This window comes from Lampetra fluviatilis, chromosome 50 (genome assembly GCF_964198595.1).
Source record: "Lampetra fluviatilis chromosome 50, kcLamFluv1.1, whole genome shotgun sequence".
Taxonomy (NCBI): domain Eukaryota; kingdom Metazoa; phylum Chordata; class Hyperoartia; order Petromyzontiformes; family Petromyzontidae; genus Lampetra; species Lampetra fluviatilis.
This window is the reverse complement of record NC_136324.1, coordinates 4027940-4046773: the sequence shown is the minus strand read 5'-3', so window position 1 is coordinate 4046773 and position 18834 is coordinate 4027940. Positions and strand designations below refer to the sequence as shown.

The following is an 18834-nucleotide window of genomic DNA, read 5'->3' as shown; positions in this document are numbered from 1 at the left end:
AGTGGTAACAAAATTGGGAACTGGGTAACCCCTACATCGACTCAGCCATAAATGTGTACCTGGATGAGTATGTAAACGTCTGTACTGGGGAAGAAAAAGCTGGCTCGGCATGGCGCCTTCATAGGTGCTTGATAACAGCTTCCGCACCTCTGATTAGCATAGTTGACTACGTACGGTGCGAAAGAAGTTCAACATACATACATACAGTACCGTCTATATACGCTTGACAGAACTTCCGTGCCTGTATTCGTGTGTGCGAGTGTGTTAAACGTATTTCGGCCTAGCTCACACACACATTGCTTGCAGCTTCCACAATGCAGCCTCGTCTGGAGCTGCACCTGCAGACGCTTAAGAAGCGCACACACGCCTCAACGCGTACCCTCCCCATCATGCTGACCATCCGACCATGCCGTCACATTCCAGCCAATCGACCCTGTCATCGGACACCCATCGCCGACCAACAATGCCTCATATCTCCCATTCACAGAGCCCTATTGCCAAGTGGTGGCAATTCCACATTCCTATGGAGTGGCAAAGTCTATTCACAGCATTGCCACTGTTGCACGACAAACAAAGTGATGAGCAGGATTTGAACCTGCGCACTTACAACTGTGAGCTAACAGAGCACTCCAACCACTGCGTGCCAACCCTGAGCGAAACAATATTAGCAACTACAAACTCTGAAATTTACCAACTCATCTGTACGTGTGGGTTATGTCCCGGCACTTGGCAGCCAGGCTGGTTTTGAGCCTGGTTAGTACTTGGACGGGACACTGCCTGGGAATACCACGCATTGCAGGCTTGCCCTGTGCGTTGTCTAGGAGACAGCAGCATAGCAATAGAATTTCAGAGATGACTTTGTTGAGTTTTGGAGTGTTGCCCCCTGCCACGTACGCGTGGCGAGGTTTCTCGTCTCCTCCCACATGAAGCCAAACACGCAAAGAACCGCAAAACACATCCCAATGTAGCAGGACACTCGTGAAAACAAGTCCTAAGACTATTATCTATTTCACTCGCGTTTTTCTAGGACTACTAAACATCGCCTCTAGTCATGCGGAAAATCCTTAAGCTCACAATGAAAAAACTAACCGTAGAGCTCTCTTTCAATCCACCGCTGGAAGAATGCCTGCAAGCCGACTCTGTTCTAATCATGGGGGTTGTATGGCCATACTTCAACATGCTGGTCAGCGCGTGTTGGTGAAGTAGGTGGCCCGGGAACCGTTCTGAAAACAAGCGTCACCCGATGTTAGCCGTAGCCAGAAACGGACGCAGGTCGCCAGGTTCACTCGGGCAGTGCGTCAACCATGGTGAACCAATGGACCTGGTATGAGCTCACAATTGGGGTTTTATTCCAGCAAGGGTGCATACATGGATGGTAGAAATGACAAAAACTCAACACCATCGTCAATAACACTGCCCTACAAAGGGTTTGTTTTCATTCTTATATCATAATCATCATCATCAGCCACGGTAAATACCTCAACCGCCACTGCCGCCACCTTTCACGATACTGAGATGCAACGATCCAATCCATGCATCACCTGCAAACGAACTAGCTAATCTCATCGCTCCATCTCCGCGGTGGACGTGCGAGACAGACGCATTCCATTGCCTGGCCGATTTTTTGGGTTTTCTCTTGAGAGCCACCGGGTTGTTGACCAAATACGTTGAGTTTTTTCCACGTTTGCGAACCCACTGCCAAACCAGCGTCACCATTTTTGGGTTTTGACGCAGGGTAGAGATCGGGTGACCCAAAAAAATACCGTGACAAACGACACCAACTTTGAAAAAAATACACAGCAATTTCGGCGACAATGAGGATACAGGACCCGGTGATACCTCTTCAACAAATTAAATGGACTCCACACCCTCATAATTATCATCAACAAGAGAGGAAAATGGCCAAGTGGGAGCGAGCAAAATCACAGGCACGAAGACATTCGGTCATCACTCTTGTCCGCAAATAAATCGAAGGTTAGGTTGGTAATTGAATGGTGGTGGTAATGATGTTTGGTAAGCTCTTGCCATTGGCTGACAGGGATAGTGCCATGGAAATAGGTGACCTTTGCCCTGCCCAGAACCCTGCCCACATCCCAGCCCCAATTCACCCAACCCATCCACCCACAAAACCAACCTACACACACAGGGAACGGCTGAGCTAATCATCTCTGTACCAATCACAGACTCTCACTCAGAAGCTGTATGAAGAAGTGATGAGCAATACAGATGAGCAATACATTTAACCACACCACGTGATTTTGACTTTGGCCATTGCGTCATCGCTTTTAGATGTTCTCTGTTCATATTTTTGTTTGTTGCGGTTGCACCCGACTCAAGATCCGCATGGCTCACAGGGCTATACCTAATAAATGCAACTTGAAACTTGAAATGTGTGTGCGTGTGCAGGGCTGTGAGCAGCGGTAGCGTAGTGATTAGATAACCACCCTATAAAGCCGGTGGACCTGAGTTTGATTACCACTCACAGCCAATATTCTGGTTCTGTGCCTCCCCTTGGTCGACTCAGCCTGAAATTAGTACCTGGGATATGTAAACATTATCAGTGGTTCTGGCAAAACCACCTCCTTGTGCTCACTAACGGCACTGGCCCCAAAAGTCTGTAAAGGCCACACGGGTGATCCTTGTCTTTGTGGCAGTGGGGAGCACAGGTGGTGCATTTGCCAGACACGTCAGCGACTTTAAAACCCACAATACCTCGGGTCTGTCCTATGGCCTCCTGCCAGCGAGCCTTCGACACTTCAAGTGCACCTAGCCTGGCACACTAGCCATGGTGACGTCGAACCGCCACTCACTGGTGAACGGCGGCTGTTGTTGCCCGCACGATGTACGCAACATGTACGCACGATGTCGCACTCTCAGGTGAGTCCATTCAAAAATTAAAATGCCACCTACGTAATTTAGCCGCTCATTTGGCTTGCAAGCACGATCTACTTGAGCTGGTTTCAGGGAAAAATATAAAAGATACGGCACAGGGGTACGGCTCATAAACAACACCGCTCACTCCATTATGCAGGTTTCAAAGCAGAGCAAAGCTCGTATGCAGCACTTGAGATGTAAATGACATCGCGCATACGAAAGCGCACGCACACACGACCTGCACTGCTGACTTGGAGTTGGCGGCCACACATCCCAATGCAGGACCGCCCCCAGAGGTCAGGCAATTGTTGGGGATTGAGTGCAAAACCCCATCGCGTGTGCAGGTTTTCTCCAGGCACTCCGATTTCCTCCCATGTGTACAAACGCTAATTATGAATGCCGCTCACAAACCATCCCAATATAGGACCACAGAGGTTGTGCAAATGTTAGCGCGAATTCCGGCTCATTTCCTTCCCGCTCTGTCTGTGGTTTCCTGCACCTCCGTGCAAAATCTGTGTGCGGCGTTACCAATTTTACAGCGTTTGGACCTGCAATTTGCGTAAATTACACGATAGACATGGGTGATTGGCAGTTGGCTACGTATGGTGCATAAGAACAACAACACCAACGCGGCGTATCTGGCATGCCAGTCAAGCAGCAGTTTGAGAGGGCCCCCATTTCACTACAGACGCGGCCCCCGCATTTTCTCTTTGCGTGGCCACGACCGCTCAGTCACGCGTGACGACGAGCGTTGTCCTCCTGTTGTCCTAGGTGCCGGGATCTCTGCCAACCGTGCGTGTCTTGTTTTAACGAGCGAGCTCGCCGTGAAAACGGGGAGCGGGGGGGGAAAGAGAGTCCTCCCCTGGCTTCAGTGGGGCACGGGACATAAAAGGAGGGGAAAGGACGAGGCCTGGTCATGGGCAGAGCCTAGTGTCGTGTGATGGGGGAGCAGACAAGTACAAGAGTGGGAATCAGAGGCATTCTGTGCATAATAATACACAGAGAAGCTGAAACAATAATAACTGGTTCGTTATTGATTTGTGGGTTCAAACTCTGGCCAAATGTGTGTTGATCAGACCCTCCACTACCCGGCGCGTCCAATCAACACATTTTGTCTACATTCGGACGTGGGTCTTGACGATACAAGATTTGGACAGATCATTACGTAGCCCAACCCAAAAATCAATAGAAAAACATGTTGGCTATGCAAACTTACGTGTGACATTAATTTATTAAATCAACTTTTTATGTTCTTGTCTGTTTGCCAATATTCAGAAATACCAGAACAGTGAATCACTCCTCCTTGTTTAGTGGATAGCCCGCAGAAGCAGATATCACAGAACTACTTATAAGAACCTGTCACGTGACATCTTGATGCACACAATAGGTGGCAGCACTTTCCCCACCTGCCCTGCTACAAACTGCAATATTCATCACACAACTTGTCAAACCAATAAACTTATTCTCAGAGATGAAATTTTTGTACAAATGAAATGCACCACCGAATTTAAGGTTAAGGAATGACTGGGCTTGAACCATGAACACACTTGACATGAGAGCTCAGTTTAATTTCAAGCAGCGGCTGGACAAAGCCCTTGCCACACAACAGTGATTGTGATTTTACTTCACCACGGTCCTCAGCGCAGGTTAAAGAGGGAGAAACGATATCGCACGCCACTCATACTGGCCTCGTCAGGGAATCGAACTCAGGTGACCAGGTGGTTAATCGGGCAGTTCGCTAACCACTGTCCTACCGTGCTCTCTCTATGGCAGCAAGAATGCAATCTCAATTATTGCAGCAGACAGGTCTATAAATGGTGCAGGATTAAACTGGGCAATTCTGCTGAAGCCTCCTATCTGCTGGCAAGGGACCAGGCTTGGCACTAAGAACACTTTCCAGACCACAGAACACAGATCAATAGCAATGGAAACATGAACTACACACGAGCACATACAGACAAAGATTGCCCCAGCCCCGATTCAGTCTTATAGACTGGCAGGGGAAAATGCTATTCGTGAGCACCTATCAAGGCTGGCGTTGCACACAATGGTGTGGACAGCCCCAGGTCCGGCCGCCTCTACATTGTTTGTTTCCAGTCTGCACGTACGTTTTGTCCGATGAATCTCACGCATTTACAGGGTAGGTGGCTCGACGGGAGAGGGAGCAGACTCGCAGTTGGACTGTTGTGAGTTCACATCCTGGTTGGGACGTTAACTCGGCCCATCTTTCCTACGGGACAACGATGAACAAACACAAGTAACACTCTGAGGAAGTCAAGAGAATTCGTCCTCTGGATAAAAGCTAGTCCCCATCAAAAAAATGTGGAATTTCAAACACCGATTCTGCAGTGCAGGAGCTGAGCACCAATGCCTTCAGGCTCAATGGAGCAGAGAACCACTCTGACATTTTTTTTATTACAGAAATTGGTTACTGCGATGTTGACATTTCATCCGTCGCGATGGAATTCCTACGAGGGGCAATGCGGGGGCCGAATCGCGTGTGCGCATCGCTCATTTTCCCACCGTTATCCCACGCACATCAGCATCAGCCACTCACTGCTGGCCACTCACCACCGCTGCAGTATAAACGGCCGTGTGCGTTCATGGCGCATTAAGCATTATACGCGATAAGCTCTTACAAATGCTGCAGGCTGTTGTACACGCATGCTACATTAAGTCCCTTAACGCACCGTTAATGTTTACATTGATAGCAATTGTCGCCCTCTTATGTGTTTACATGCTATTCCTTAAGCGGTGATGCATACCAGCAATCCATTAATTTTGGAGCAAAGCAGTGGTGGGGGAGGCTATGGCCCATGGACTTGACAGGGCCCGTGACTTCATTTCATACGACCCACGCTTTCTATTCGTACAGCGCCTGACATCACTTCGTACAACCCGTGACTTCAATCCTTACGGCCCAAGGCTTCATTTCACACGGCCCGCGGTCACATCAGGCCTGCCTCTTCGAAACTGCCCACAAAATGATAATTATCCATCACTGACACCATGTTGGCCGCACTAATCGTGCACGAGAGGAATATTTTCAACCTGGAAACATGACAGTGTTGCTAATTTTGGCGCACTCAGTCATCTGCACAAGTGAGCCATAATTATTTTTCTAGTTGTTATTGGACAAGCGCTAACGTGCGTGCTCATGAGCGGCCTATGAAAAGTGGGGAACGGGGGAGCTTTGTCCGAAGCGGCCCTCAGTAGGAAAATGTTTCCCACCTCTGAAGTAGAAGGATTAGGGTGCATTACACACAGAATTGTGAAACTCACAAACCCGCTGGGGGCTGCGAGTTGGCAAGGAGACATCAGTACAGCAAGTGGGTTCATAAACACTGTCAGCATTTCCTCTCATATGCACGGGGTTTCCTCCCGGTGCTCCAGTTTCATATCACGTGCAACCCATTCCTCAAAAGGTAACCAGCTAAATACCCCAATGTGACAGGCAGAGCACTGCTGCAAAAAGTAAAATATTGTGACTCAGTGAAGCTTTTCTGGCTAAGCACATAACATTATATAAAGGAATGAGAACACTTTTCCAATAATAGTGGTGAAATAGCCCACTCTGTAATGTATGCATCAGTAAGCCCAGTGAAAATCCAAACTAAAATAATGATGCCACTTAAGAGAGTAGAGCCTCACTGAGCCTCAAGACTATTTCAGGAGGGTCCTACTAAATTTTATTTGGCCAATTGCATTAATAATTAGAATTTTACTTCGTGTTGTAGAAATCCACCACTGTATAAACTTTGCACTGCCATCTCCTGGCCACGCTTTGTAGCCCCCATGCCTCACCTACAACACCTGGCAAGCACTGCTGGTCACCAATCCAAGTGCTCACCGGGCTCAAGTCTGCCGAGCTCATGAGAACCGATGGGATCGGGACTCGCCCATTTCAAGCAACGAGCGGGTTTAACCTTTTCTAACAGACGTTACTCACCGAGTTTAACTTTATATAATCCACATTCCAAATGACCACGGAGCATGACACATGACACATGCCACCGTCACCGTCCCCGAAATATAAGGTTCTCACTTACAGAGTGTAATCCACACTCATTGGGCACCGACGCTACATTGCAGTTGCTACCTCCAAAGTGCAAACGAACCGGGGACATAACATTAGAAGAAGATTAACAATATCTCAATTACCGGAAGAGGGCAGAAGAATGTGTAAATGCGTCGTCTTGAGTGGTATACTATTACGCTCATGTTGTTGTTGATGTTGTTGTTGATGTTGTTGTTGACGAGCTGTAGATTCTCAATACTGGGCAAAGGTCTCTCCCATTTTATTTCATCCCTTGCTTACCTTAAGACTCCCACACAGAGACCTATAGGCTGGAGGTTGTTGTGAGCCTAGAACTTCCCACTGCCAAGGCAAGAGACACACCCCATCATTTTCATCCCCCCCCCGTCTCTACTGCCCACCACTGCACTTGTTTACCCAGGAAAGCCTCGTTGAGTCTCAAGACTCATTTTCAGAAGAATCCTGCTATGTTTAGACTGTAGAATGTGAAGATTGCAAATGCTTTACAAATGAAGTAATTTGCACATCATTCACCAAATTTGAAAAAAAAATTGGACCATGATGCTGCACACAGAATGGCCTACTCTTTCTTACAAAACAAGGGACCCTTCACGTGCGTGGAGAAATGCTTACAGATTTCCCAGGACAGCAGCTACTTCTAACGAAAGAACGATGCTGGGAAAAACTAGGATAAGTGGCTACCCTGGACTGCCAACGGCGGTGGGCGGTGGATTTCACCGAAAGCCCGGCACAAGCCAGGCGAACCACCACACCCAAGCAGCCCCGGGTTTTGCCGGCACAGCTGAGGCAAGTAGGCGGCAGCCAGCTACCTTGTAGGGAGAGCTTATTTCCATAGCACATCACGTGTCATAGCAACCGTGCGTGTGTCCGCCAACACACGACTCGAGCTGACCTCACCACCGCCCCTGCAGATGTGAGATTTTGTTCCCCCATGGCAGCAGCCGACCCACCCACCCCCCTCCTCTACCTCCTTCCCACAGGAAGTGGAGAGGTCCCAAAACATTCAAAGCCGTGGAGACGCCCCCCCCCCATCAACATCAACGTAACTATGATCTTTGTCGGTATTGTCACAAGCATTACCGCCACGACCCGACCGTCATCACTGTCAGTCATCGTCCTCAACAACGCCACCACCACGAATAGGTACACACCAATCGTCACCATCATCATCACTGTCAGTCAAAGTTGTCATCGTCATCATCACCATTATATCACGATCACCTTCACCACTAAAATTATCACCAAAGCATGACCAGCATAATCACCACCAGCTTTTTCACTATCAGTCATTTTCATCACTATCATCATCACCACCACTACCGCCAACCACATGATCACCAGCATAAACACCATCCCCATCATTATCAACATTATCATGAAACACCATCACTACATAATAGTAGGAAATCCAGCGATGAGCAGAATTTGGACTGGGGAAACTGGGCATTTTCCACACACTCCATCAAAACCCAAGCAATTTTCTGGCTGAGTGCATGTGGCTGTAAAACTCCCTTTCACCTTGGCTTTTCCTAAGTAAATAAATGACATCATTATCATTTGCCAGATAAGCTGTCTTGGAAAACGTCCATGTGGCTCATCCATGGACAAAGAAAATCCAACAAAAGCTGAAAAAAGTACAAAGCATCATAAGAGAGGTGCATGCTTGAAATTACACTGAGTCACAGGAGGATTAGTGACATCATATCAACTGTAAATGAAGTGGGCTTCCGCTGGACACACAGCTAATTCTGATGATGTCCTAGTGCAGAGACTAATGACAAAGTGGCAGTGCCACAGGAGGCAACCACACACGATAAGACAACCGCCTCGGAGATGGAGCCACGAAATTAAGTCTCGCGCAGGTGTCAGATGGAATGTTAACATCACACAGGAGCAGGAGTGATGGTGACAGCTTGGGGTGGGGGGGCTTCATTCAACAGTGATCCTATTATGGTTACCATGCATTAACAGAGAGGCCAGAGAGGTAGAGTACCCACCTCTGTGGCTTTATTTATGTGCAATGATGAAGGACCATTGCCCAAAACATCGGCCAACGTGTACTTCTCTTTCCAAGGCCACAAAGTGTTATTGACGAATGCTTTTCTTTTGTTACTTTCACTTGTGCGCACCACTGCCAATTTACTCGAAATGGTCGATGACCGTCGTTTGCAAAAGCTATTCGAAAGACGAGCAAATCGTGGCGGCAATGGCAAAATTTGGCAAAACGGTGACCCTCTTGCACTGGACTAAACGCCGTGTTCGAACGACAAAATATGAAATATTAACTTTCCCAAAAGCCAAAAAGGAATGTGGTCGCTATTCTGCAATTAATATGTCTGCACATGGAATTAGCCCGATATGCTTTGGCCTGTGGATTAAGGCCAAACCCAGCCAACACCGAAGGCGCATTTGGCAGGATGAAGGGGAATTGCTCCACAAACAGCTCTCGCTAAGCATGGAACGACTGTATCTCCTATCTCCCCCAACATTCTGATGGATTCTCACGATTCAGGTTTGAGAGTTTAAATCCTGGTTTTGGACGAACTCCCCTCCCCCCTCCCATACTCAATGGCTGAATTCATTAGGCCCAATCTCAGCACTGGAGCATCTGATCGATACGCTCAGAGACAAGAAGAATACACACGTACATGGGATCCATTCCTAAACCTTAGACCAGTCTTAAATACCTGAGCCCAGAATGGCAATGCCCCCCCCTGCCCCAAAGAAAATCCCCCCCCCGGCCTGCTCTAATGAGTCCGGTGTGCCTGATACCGTCGATGCCCCTGGTAATGCCGTCCAGAACGTCAGGATGTTGCAATGTATGATGTAGGCCTTGGCAAGGAAAGGCAAAGGGTAAAAACAACGAGCCTACCTTTACCCTATATTTTACCCTTATCCCATACAAATTACCCGATTACAGGGTAATTACTGGGGCACTACTACACATGAACAAGGTTTATAACAGGTAAATGCTAGGTAGAGCGCTTTATTCATATAGAATACTCTCAATGATTCCAATTTAAAATGGAGGCCACAGACTGCGCCACGGAGCTTTTAGCGAGCGGTAAACAAGGTATTTACCGGGTAATACTTCGCGCTACCTTTACCCTACTGGGTAATTCTTCCACGCTACCTTTACCCTACCCTTTACCTTACCCCTTGGCATGTCGACACCTTTACTCTTTACCCTTTTACCCGGTAAAAAGGGTGAATTACCTTACCTTGCCGAGGCCTAGTATGATGTGAGGGAGGATGTGGAATAAAACATTTTAAAAAATCCTGGTTTGGGGATTGGCTCAGCACATTATCCCTCTGGGTTAATAAAAGAAGTACAATTATGATCCGTTAGGTTGCCAAAGAGAATAGTTGGTAGGTCTGCTGATGAATGCATTCAATGATTTGGCAATTCTGCGATGTGGCCTACTCCGCACCTCTGCTTAGCACCGTTGACTACGTACGGTGCGAAAGAAGTTCAACATAATACATATGCATCACCCTACATATGTCATAATTTGGAAGCTAAGCAGGGTTGAGCCTGATGAGTACTTGGATGTGAGATGAAGACAAACTCTCACGGACAGTATAGCAGGACCCTCCTGGAGACTTTTCTGCATTAAAACAAATTTTGCTACAGTTACAATTCTATGTTTTCATCATAACTAAACAAAAATGAGAAAGTCTCAGGCTGCTGTACCTGCGATGTGTCTGGACGGTTTGGCACGCGACGGCCTCTCTTGACACTTTGTGGTCCGCGCGCTGATGGAGGTCACGTAACCGGCCACAAACAAGCAGGCCCCGTTCTCACTGGACGCTCGGGCGCTTTCCACTGCACCACCGGCATATTTACACGTCGGCGAACCTCCGGGACTCACTTTTGAAAGGACAACACTGACAGCTCTGGGACCGTGAGCTTCCCGTCTCTGTTTGCGAACTCCTTTGCTGTGCGACTGCTTCCCATGAGAATGGTTGACTTTCGGCTCAAACCGTAATCGTTTTTCCACCACGATTTTTGCAACGGGGACACCGGCGATACCATTTTGGTTTGGTTCGTGACCGACGCTGCCCCCAACGTCAGCATCCCTACCACCACGGCAATGGCTAATCCCGCCACTACCACTATCCCCAATACCACCACCATCAATATCACAACTGCCATCGCCACTACCACCGCCACTAATACTGCCACCACTACCACCACCACTTTTGCCATCACTACCATGTCCACTACCACCACTATTACCACCATCACGGCCCCAAACGCGACCGCTACCCCAGCCAACTAAATTTCGATTGCCACCACTGCCACTATCTCCACGACCGTCATCCCGATCACCACGACCGCCGCATTCTCCCCGCCGGATCGTATCCTTGCCGGACGGCGGACTCCGGTAATCATGAGCGACCTTGAGAGACGACGGCACATGCTGCCACCGCCGGTTTGGCCGCCCACCTCCCCCCCGACCCTCATCCTGCTCCCTGATGGTGAAGAGTCGCCCGCTCGCCGTGGCGGCCCGAGGTGACAGCGCCGGCACACGATGCGCACTCGGCCCCTCGTTCCGGGCCATGGCGCCTTCCCCTGTTCACGCCGCCGCGGCAACCGCTGCCACAGCCAATCACGGCGCCTGACTGTGGGTGCACGTGTGTGCAGTGCGGAACCCAATGACCCCAAGCTGGACCGATGATGCTGCTGCTGCTGTGACGGCGGCGGTGCGAGTTGCTATGGAAACGCTCATTCTTGTGGCTGTGCGCAGCAACAATAGCGGCTGCAATTTACAGAACGCGCTGGAAGGAAGGCCGGAGAGATTAAGGGGTAGGGGGGGAAAGGGGGGGGGTCACGTGCCGAGCTACGTCACCGTCTCTACGGTGACCCTGATTAGAAGCGACGGGGCCTGCGCAGAACTCGCGTTAATAAATCCACGGACGCTTCTGTGGCGCACTTTGAAAATGCAACGTTGACAACATACCCACTGCGCAACTCAAGTGCCTGCGTTTATTTGGAAATCGCGGTCCTGTGGACAATGAGCCAAATGACATCTGACCGAGATACAGATGCGTCACAAGTATATTGCTTTCTATGTATGTAGAGTAAAACTGTGTGCGTGTATGCGTGCAGGCGTGTTTGCGTATTTCAGTCATATCAGTCGGTTAACCCATAAAAAACTGGGATTGTCGTGTTACCTCCTGCCAGTGAACCTCGACACTCCACGTAGCCTCACTCAAAGTGCACCTAGCCTGGTACAAGTGCAGTGGTGATGTCACCGCCACCGAGTGACAAATGGCAGTTGTCGGTGCTACTGATCTGCGTGTATGTGCGTGTGTGTCCGTGTGGTGGAGCGGTGGCGCAGTAGATAGCCAAGTGAACCTGGTCACCCGAGTTACTGCTGACGGCGAATATCAGTGACGAATGTCTGAGCCTACCCTAGGGAAACTCAACCTTAAAACGAGTACACCCTCATGTACCGTGGCGGTCTACACAGCCGCTTGCTAACATTCTGTTCGAGGCTATGCGGGGATCTTTGCCTGTCTTTTACCGCCTGTGTGCACGGCCGCAGATGTTTTTTTCCAAATCTGCGTTTTGCCATCGCGAGGCAAAACACGCCAGCGACAGACGACCTTCACGACGCCATCGTGTCCCAAATGGAGTTTATGCAAATGGTAAAGGACCATTGTCCGCCGTTTGCACCCCAGCCTCCAAGAACAAAACGTCAGTGATTACACATTCTCTCGGGCCGTATTTATAAATCAGCCCTCTTGCAAGCACTTGCTTCCCCGTCCTCGTTATTTCGCATTCAGGCTGCAACATCGGCAGGAAATAAATCCGCAGTGGATTTTTAAGGGCGCTTTCGCACATCCAGTGCCGGTAAAGCGATGCTGCTGGCAGGCTTTTAATTATTATTAGATTTGTTGTGCTTGTTTTGGCAGGAAAGGCTCACTGAGCCTTGCGACTCTTTTGCAGGAACGATCTGCCAAGTTTTCGCAGTAGGGGGCAATGCTTGCTATGTATTTTCCAATTAAAGAAGGCAAACAGCTCTTATGCCATCGACAAAAATAGCTGTAATCTTGTAGCTACTCACCTCAACTGTGCATCCCGAGCTGTCCAAATTAATACGTTAGCTAAATATCCATAATATAATATTTACAACTTAATAACACTTTGGAAAATCTCTCCCATGTAGTTTTGAGTGACTTACCATCATCATAAAGAAAATGGTGACAAGGCTGAGCGCGCATCATGTCAATACATTTGAGAAACTTTCTTAAATCGCAGGTGGCTCAAACCTGTATTGGTAGCCACGAGTGGGAGCTACATTCACAATAATAAAAATACATTATTTGTAGATTAACGGAGGGGGGGGAGAGAGTCGTTGTACCCTAAATTTAAATGTTTCGGAGTGATGCGAATCTTTCTTCCTGGAGCTGACTTATTGGGATCCGTTGTCCTTCATATGCATAACCAAACCGAGTGCGGAGACACAGGTTTGCTTTGCTTAAACAAAACTGATATTGGTGCTGGCAGTCCATGGCCTGAAGGACAAAATAACAGTTATATAAATAATGTGAAGGCACGCAACAGCGTTTTGATAAGCATGCATTTACTCAGAATGCTCAACAGCAAAGCACAACGAGTGAGTGTCGTAACCAGTAGGCTAACATCGTGTCTGCTGGTGACATCAGAAGCTTGTAATACCACGGCTTTTCATTGTCTGCACCAACACGCACTTTCCCAATGTACCCGCTTGTGCAGGCGTCCCCCATGCGACACACTGTGCACATGGGATTTACACAACTAAGTGGCCTCGCTTGGGAATATATATTTAGTTGGGCCAAGTAAGGGAGGGAGAAATTTATTTTGAAACAAAATGATAACATTCCCTACCTTTTAGGCAAAGAAAAAATATGGTTGTTCTTTGAGTACAACTCGTGCCCCCGCCAACGCAATTAGCATTTGTAAAGCACGCGCACGCTAATCCGCCACGCACCAGCATGCTAAAAAAGGCACGGGATGGTTAAAGCTCCTCAGCAGGGCATCTTTCACGGAACAATGGCCACAAATCTGCAGTCACCTTCCGCAAAATACCAGCTCAGCATGTGAGGGCGCGAGGAAGAGAGGAGGAGGAGGGGGATTGGGCGAGGCTGTTTGGAGAGGGAGGTCACACAGTGGGAAGGGTAGAATCCTGGACTTTAAGAGAGTGAGCGTAGCGATGGGTCTAAATAGGGGACTTTCAATTGTGCTGGGCACTCATGCGTGCGTCACCTCGCACTCTCTTGTTCGCTGTACACAAGCAAAAAAAGGATGGCCAAGATCCGTCCATTCGGATTGTAACCGTTTGTGGACTAGAATTAATTGTTTTGCTCAAGAGAGGCGCATCGAATCGTGTGTGTAGAGATCGACTATTTACGACGCATTAAAATTGTATGCAATGCAAGTCGGCAAATGCAGAGGGGGAAAAACAGAAATGAGTTCAAACACGTGAAATAAATGTAATTGAGGCAGTTACAAAACACACACAAAAGAAAACGATTATTAATTCTGATAGTTTGAAGACCCCAAGACATGTCATTACATTGCACAGCAGTGAAATTGCAATATTCCTGCCAAACTGTCCTTTTAAATAACCAAGTTGTACTATCCCGTGGATGTATATGTTAACTTTACATTTACCACAAATGAAACCTGCCTAACTTATGAGATATTAAGGTAGAATCATTAATGGTGATGATCACTTTCGTCTCACCCAGACCTGATTTTCACACACACACCAAACACCACTAGCAGACCAGGAGAAGCAGGGAAGTGAACTCAATATTCTTTGGTTCTTTCGGTAAAGTCACGTAGGTATAAAATAAAATAGATCACGACGTTTCGGGCGCAACACAAGCGTCCGTCATCAGGTGGGAAAGCATGGTCTGCTGCTCAGGTGGGAAAGCATGGTCTGCTGCTGATGCATTCCTGCAGTCACGAAAGCTTCAAATCAAGTGAACTCAAGTTGAAGGGATCCTAGCCCAGTGCATTAAATATTGTGCCAATGCTGCCAACCACGCACACAACACACACACATGCAATACACGTGAAAATGCAAGACAAACGCCTGCACCACGCACGAGGCGGTGAGGCCAAAACACCAAGCTACCTTGGTGCCCACTGCTCTTATTTACACACTGCAACTGGGTTCTCATTTTCGGGCGAGTCGCCGCCCTCGGAGAGGCCCAACACCAGTTCGAATATCACTCTGTGGCCAAGTATCAAATTCAGGTGGCAGACAAACGCACAGTACAACAGCAGGAGCCAGCAATTGGCACCGAGTGAACAGACAGCAACAGCCAATTGCCATGAAGCTCCGGTAATGTCAATATGGTGCTTGAGCCAAGCTGGGTGCGCTTTGAGGCCACGTGAAGTGGAAAAGGCACACTGGCAGGAAGTGCCAGGTTATAAATGCACGACCCACTGTGCCAATACACACATACACGTAAATAAACTTGCATATATAGTGGCAAACCGACCCTTTCGAATATTCGCCACTGTTATTGGTCGTGATCGGGAAATGAACTCGGGTCTTTGCAGTGTGCTAACCACTGCACCACCGCTCCCCACAATGTATATCTGTTAGCGAGCACCTATGAAGGCCGACACGGGATACGAGGAGGTGGGTGGCCAGCAGCACGCCCGGCTGCCTCACCCTCGTGGCGATGTTTACACACTGCACCGAGTACTAATTTGAGGCTGCGTCGACCTAGGGGATGCCCAGGGCCGGTTCAGATAATCATCACGAGTGTTGGCCGTGAGCAGGAATCAAACTGTGGAAGCCAGGTTCATAGCGTAGTGCCTTAACCACTGCACTACGGTGACAACACCACGGCGTCTGTGCCAGGCCAGGTGCACTTTGAGGCCACGTGAAGTGTCGAAGGCTCGCTGACGGGAGGTCACGGGACAGACCCAGGTGCCATGGGTTGACTGACCGAGATGACTGGTAGATGCACCAGCTGTACCCCCTACTGTGCTAACTTGCTGTATTTTATCCGCCCGGCGCTCTGCTCATTGTTGTGAGCGTCGCTCCTCTGCCCTCAGTTGTTAGAAGGCGACTGCCTCCAACTGCTCAGTAGCGTCTTTCACAAGCCTCATTCATAGAGGCCGATCTTCACACCGCTGATACCAGTCATCGCCAAGTCCACTCAGCTCCACGTCCTCTTGTACCACATCACTCCATCTCTTCTACAGCCCATGTCGTGCCCGTTTAGCGATAGAGATGTCATCGGTGCAGTGCAGAAGGAGTAGGGATAATCCGAGGGTGAGATGGGAGGTTGCGGAGTGAAGAGAGAACGGATGTGCCAAGAGATGCAGACTACACAAGGAGAAGCTTAGAGCATTTGGTATACAAGATGATACAAACACACGCACACCATATACCAGAGATCAGATGCATATAGCCTAATAGACAGTTGAACGGGGTGGAGTTGTGGAACATGATGATGTGGTCAGCACCGTGCCCGGTCACTTTTGCCTCCACAGGGCTGATGATTTACACCTTGCACCAGGTGCTCAATTAATAATTTAGTCAATGTACACACACACACCGAACACACACACGCCACTTAATTGGGAATACTTGCAAAGACCGCAGCCATTAACTACGACAACCCAGTAGCGCAACTTGGCATCTTCACGCCGTTACCATGGCAACCTATAACGTACGTACTCTTACAATAAAGACTTCGCACGATTAACCACGTTACCAAAACGAGCATCTTTGCCAAAAATAAAGCGAACGTCATTTCTGTATTTACACATATAGCCCAAAGCAAAACAGTACATATTGCTCTATGTCACACATCCTGCTAACGTCCAAAACAAAATCAAACAATTTCACGAACACTCTGCAGAGCCTTGCTTACCACCCTGCCAATCAAAACGTGAATAAACTATGAAAAACAATGTCAACGGATAGGAGGGTGAGGAGCGGGAAGTATCGGAGAAGCGCATCTCGGCCGAGTTAATCATCACCTTCCCCGGCCTATGATTCAGGATAGACCGTAGGCTCCGACCCCTCCGCCTAGGCCGCTGGCCTAAACTATCTTCACAGGCACAAAACGCGAAGCTCCCGTCTTGGGCGCCGAGTCCCCAACCTCTTGAGGTCCCTGTCCGCTGTGGCCGGCAACCCACCTGGGGTGAGGGTTCGGGTTTGATCTCGGGTAAGCGCTTACCTGGCCGTTGCTCCGGCTCGATCGGCGACATCTCCCTGGCCGCCATGACGGTCACGTGGTCCCAACTGCCCACACTCCCATCTCCCCCTCTCACCCCAAACCCCTCCCCCCAAACCCGCCCCCACCCCAACCCGCCCCCACCCCAACCCGCCCCCACCCCAACCCGCCCCCACCCCAACCCGCCCCCACCCCAACCCGCCCCCACCCCAACCCGCCCCCACCCCCCAAACCCGCCCACCCCCCCCAACCCGCCCCACCCCCCCCCAAACCGCCCCACCCCCCCCAAACCCGCCACCCCTCCCCCCAAACCCACCACCCCTCCCCCCAATCCCGCCACCCCCTCCACCCCCAAACACCCCCTCCCCCCAAACCCGCCTCCCTCCCCCCAAACCCTGCCCCCTCCCCCCAATCCCGCCACCCCCTCCACCCCCAAACACCCCCTCCCCCCAAACCCGCCTCCCTCCCCCCAAACCCTGCCCCCTCCCCCCAATCCCGCCACCCCCTCCACCCCCAAACACCCCCTCCCCCCAAACCCGCCTCCCTCCCCCCAAACCCTGCCCCCTCCCCCCAATCCCGCCACCCCCTCCACCCCCAAACACCCCCTCCCCCCAAACCCGCCTCCCTCCCCCCAAACCCTGCCCCCTCCCCCCAATCCCGCCACCCCCTCCACCCCCAAACACCCCCTCCCCCCAAACCCGCCAACCACCCAACTCTCCGCCTCCCATCTCCCCAAACCCGCCCCCACTTCCCAACCCCCACCCCTCCCCCCGCCCCCCACCCCCTCCCAACACCTCTCCTTTCCCACTGGGAATACTCATTGAGACAAACTAAAGCGAGCCTCAATTCTGGCTGCTCAAGGCCGTGTGGCTAACGGGTGTAAAAAAAAAAGTACTTGTGTTATTTTTTATCCCAATGTGAATACTGTATACAAATACAGTTTGTGAAAGAGGCCTATAATTCATTGCGTTACTGATATTCTCTACAACGCAGCTGATTATTTTTGTGTTAATGTAGAGGGCGACTTGAGTCTCACGCACTCAACTCACGCGCATGCGAATATCCCAGCACACGTGCCAACATTGACGCAACGTTGGGATGGCGCTTACAAACAAAAAAACTACGTGGACAATATTAACTCCGTGAAGTTGCGACGAAGAAATCCGTACATTGAGACAACATTTTTCCACCAGAAGAGAAAGATAAAGGCGCAACCCTGAAATTGCTCATCTCATCACTCCTGGCGGAAGGGGCCTATTCTAAAGGGAGCTCTAGAGCGGTGGTTCTTCGCTAATTTCCAGAGGGGGGGAAGGGGGGCCCACTTTCGCCGATAAGACATCATCATTGTGAGTGAGGTTGCCGCCACACATTTGAAACTATTGGGGGGGGGGGGGGAGGTTTGACGGGCCTTGCAATGAAGACCACTGCTCAAGAGCATCCCCTCCCGAGTGTGTTTTGGCCTACTCTCCCACGCTGGCGAGACGTCCTGGTAAAGGTGGGAGAAGTACCCAAACTTTACCCGACGACACGGGACATGCCGATGGGTTGTGGTGAAGCCATGGGGGGGGGGGGGGGGGGGAGAAACACTCCTTCCATTGCTTCGACTGCCGTGGCTGGAGATCAAAACGGCGCAAACTGCCCCACTGAACCAACATTGCTTCAACTCTTGATGATCGGGAATCCCATTCAGGCCAACACAGCTTCCA

General features: G+C 49.8%; 1 protein-coding gene across 5 annotated transcripts in view; it reads right to left on the bottom strand.

Moving 5' to 3' along the window:
• Positions 1-17211, bottom strand: part of LOC144948635 (uncharacterized) — a 74628-nt gene extending 57417 nt beyond the window's left edge. For 2 of the 5 annotated variants that reach the window (XM_078878250.1, XM_078878253.1), the window contains exon 1: positions 10626-11520. In XM_078878250.1, coding sequence (XP_078734376.1) covers positions 10626-11496 — 871 coding nt within the window. In that variant the 5' untranslated portion in view covers positions 11497-11520. Of the gene's footprint in view, positions 1-10625; positions 11711-17131 lie in introns of those variants that run through there. The other 3 variants (XM_078878255.1, XM_078878252.1, XM_078878251.1) reach the window with 3 other exon arrangements.
• Between the last annotated feature and the right edge of the window lie 1623 nt (positions 17212-18834).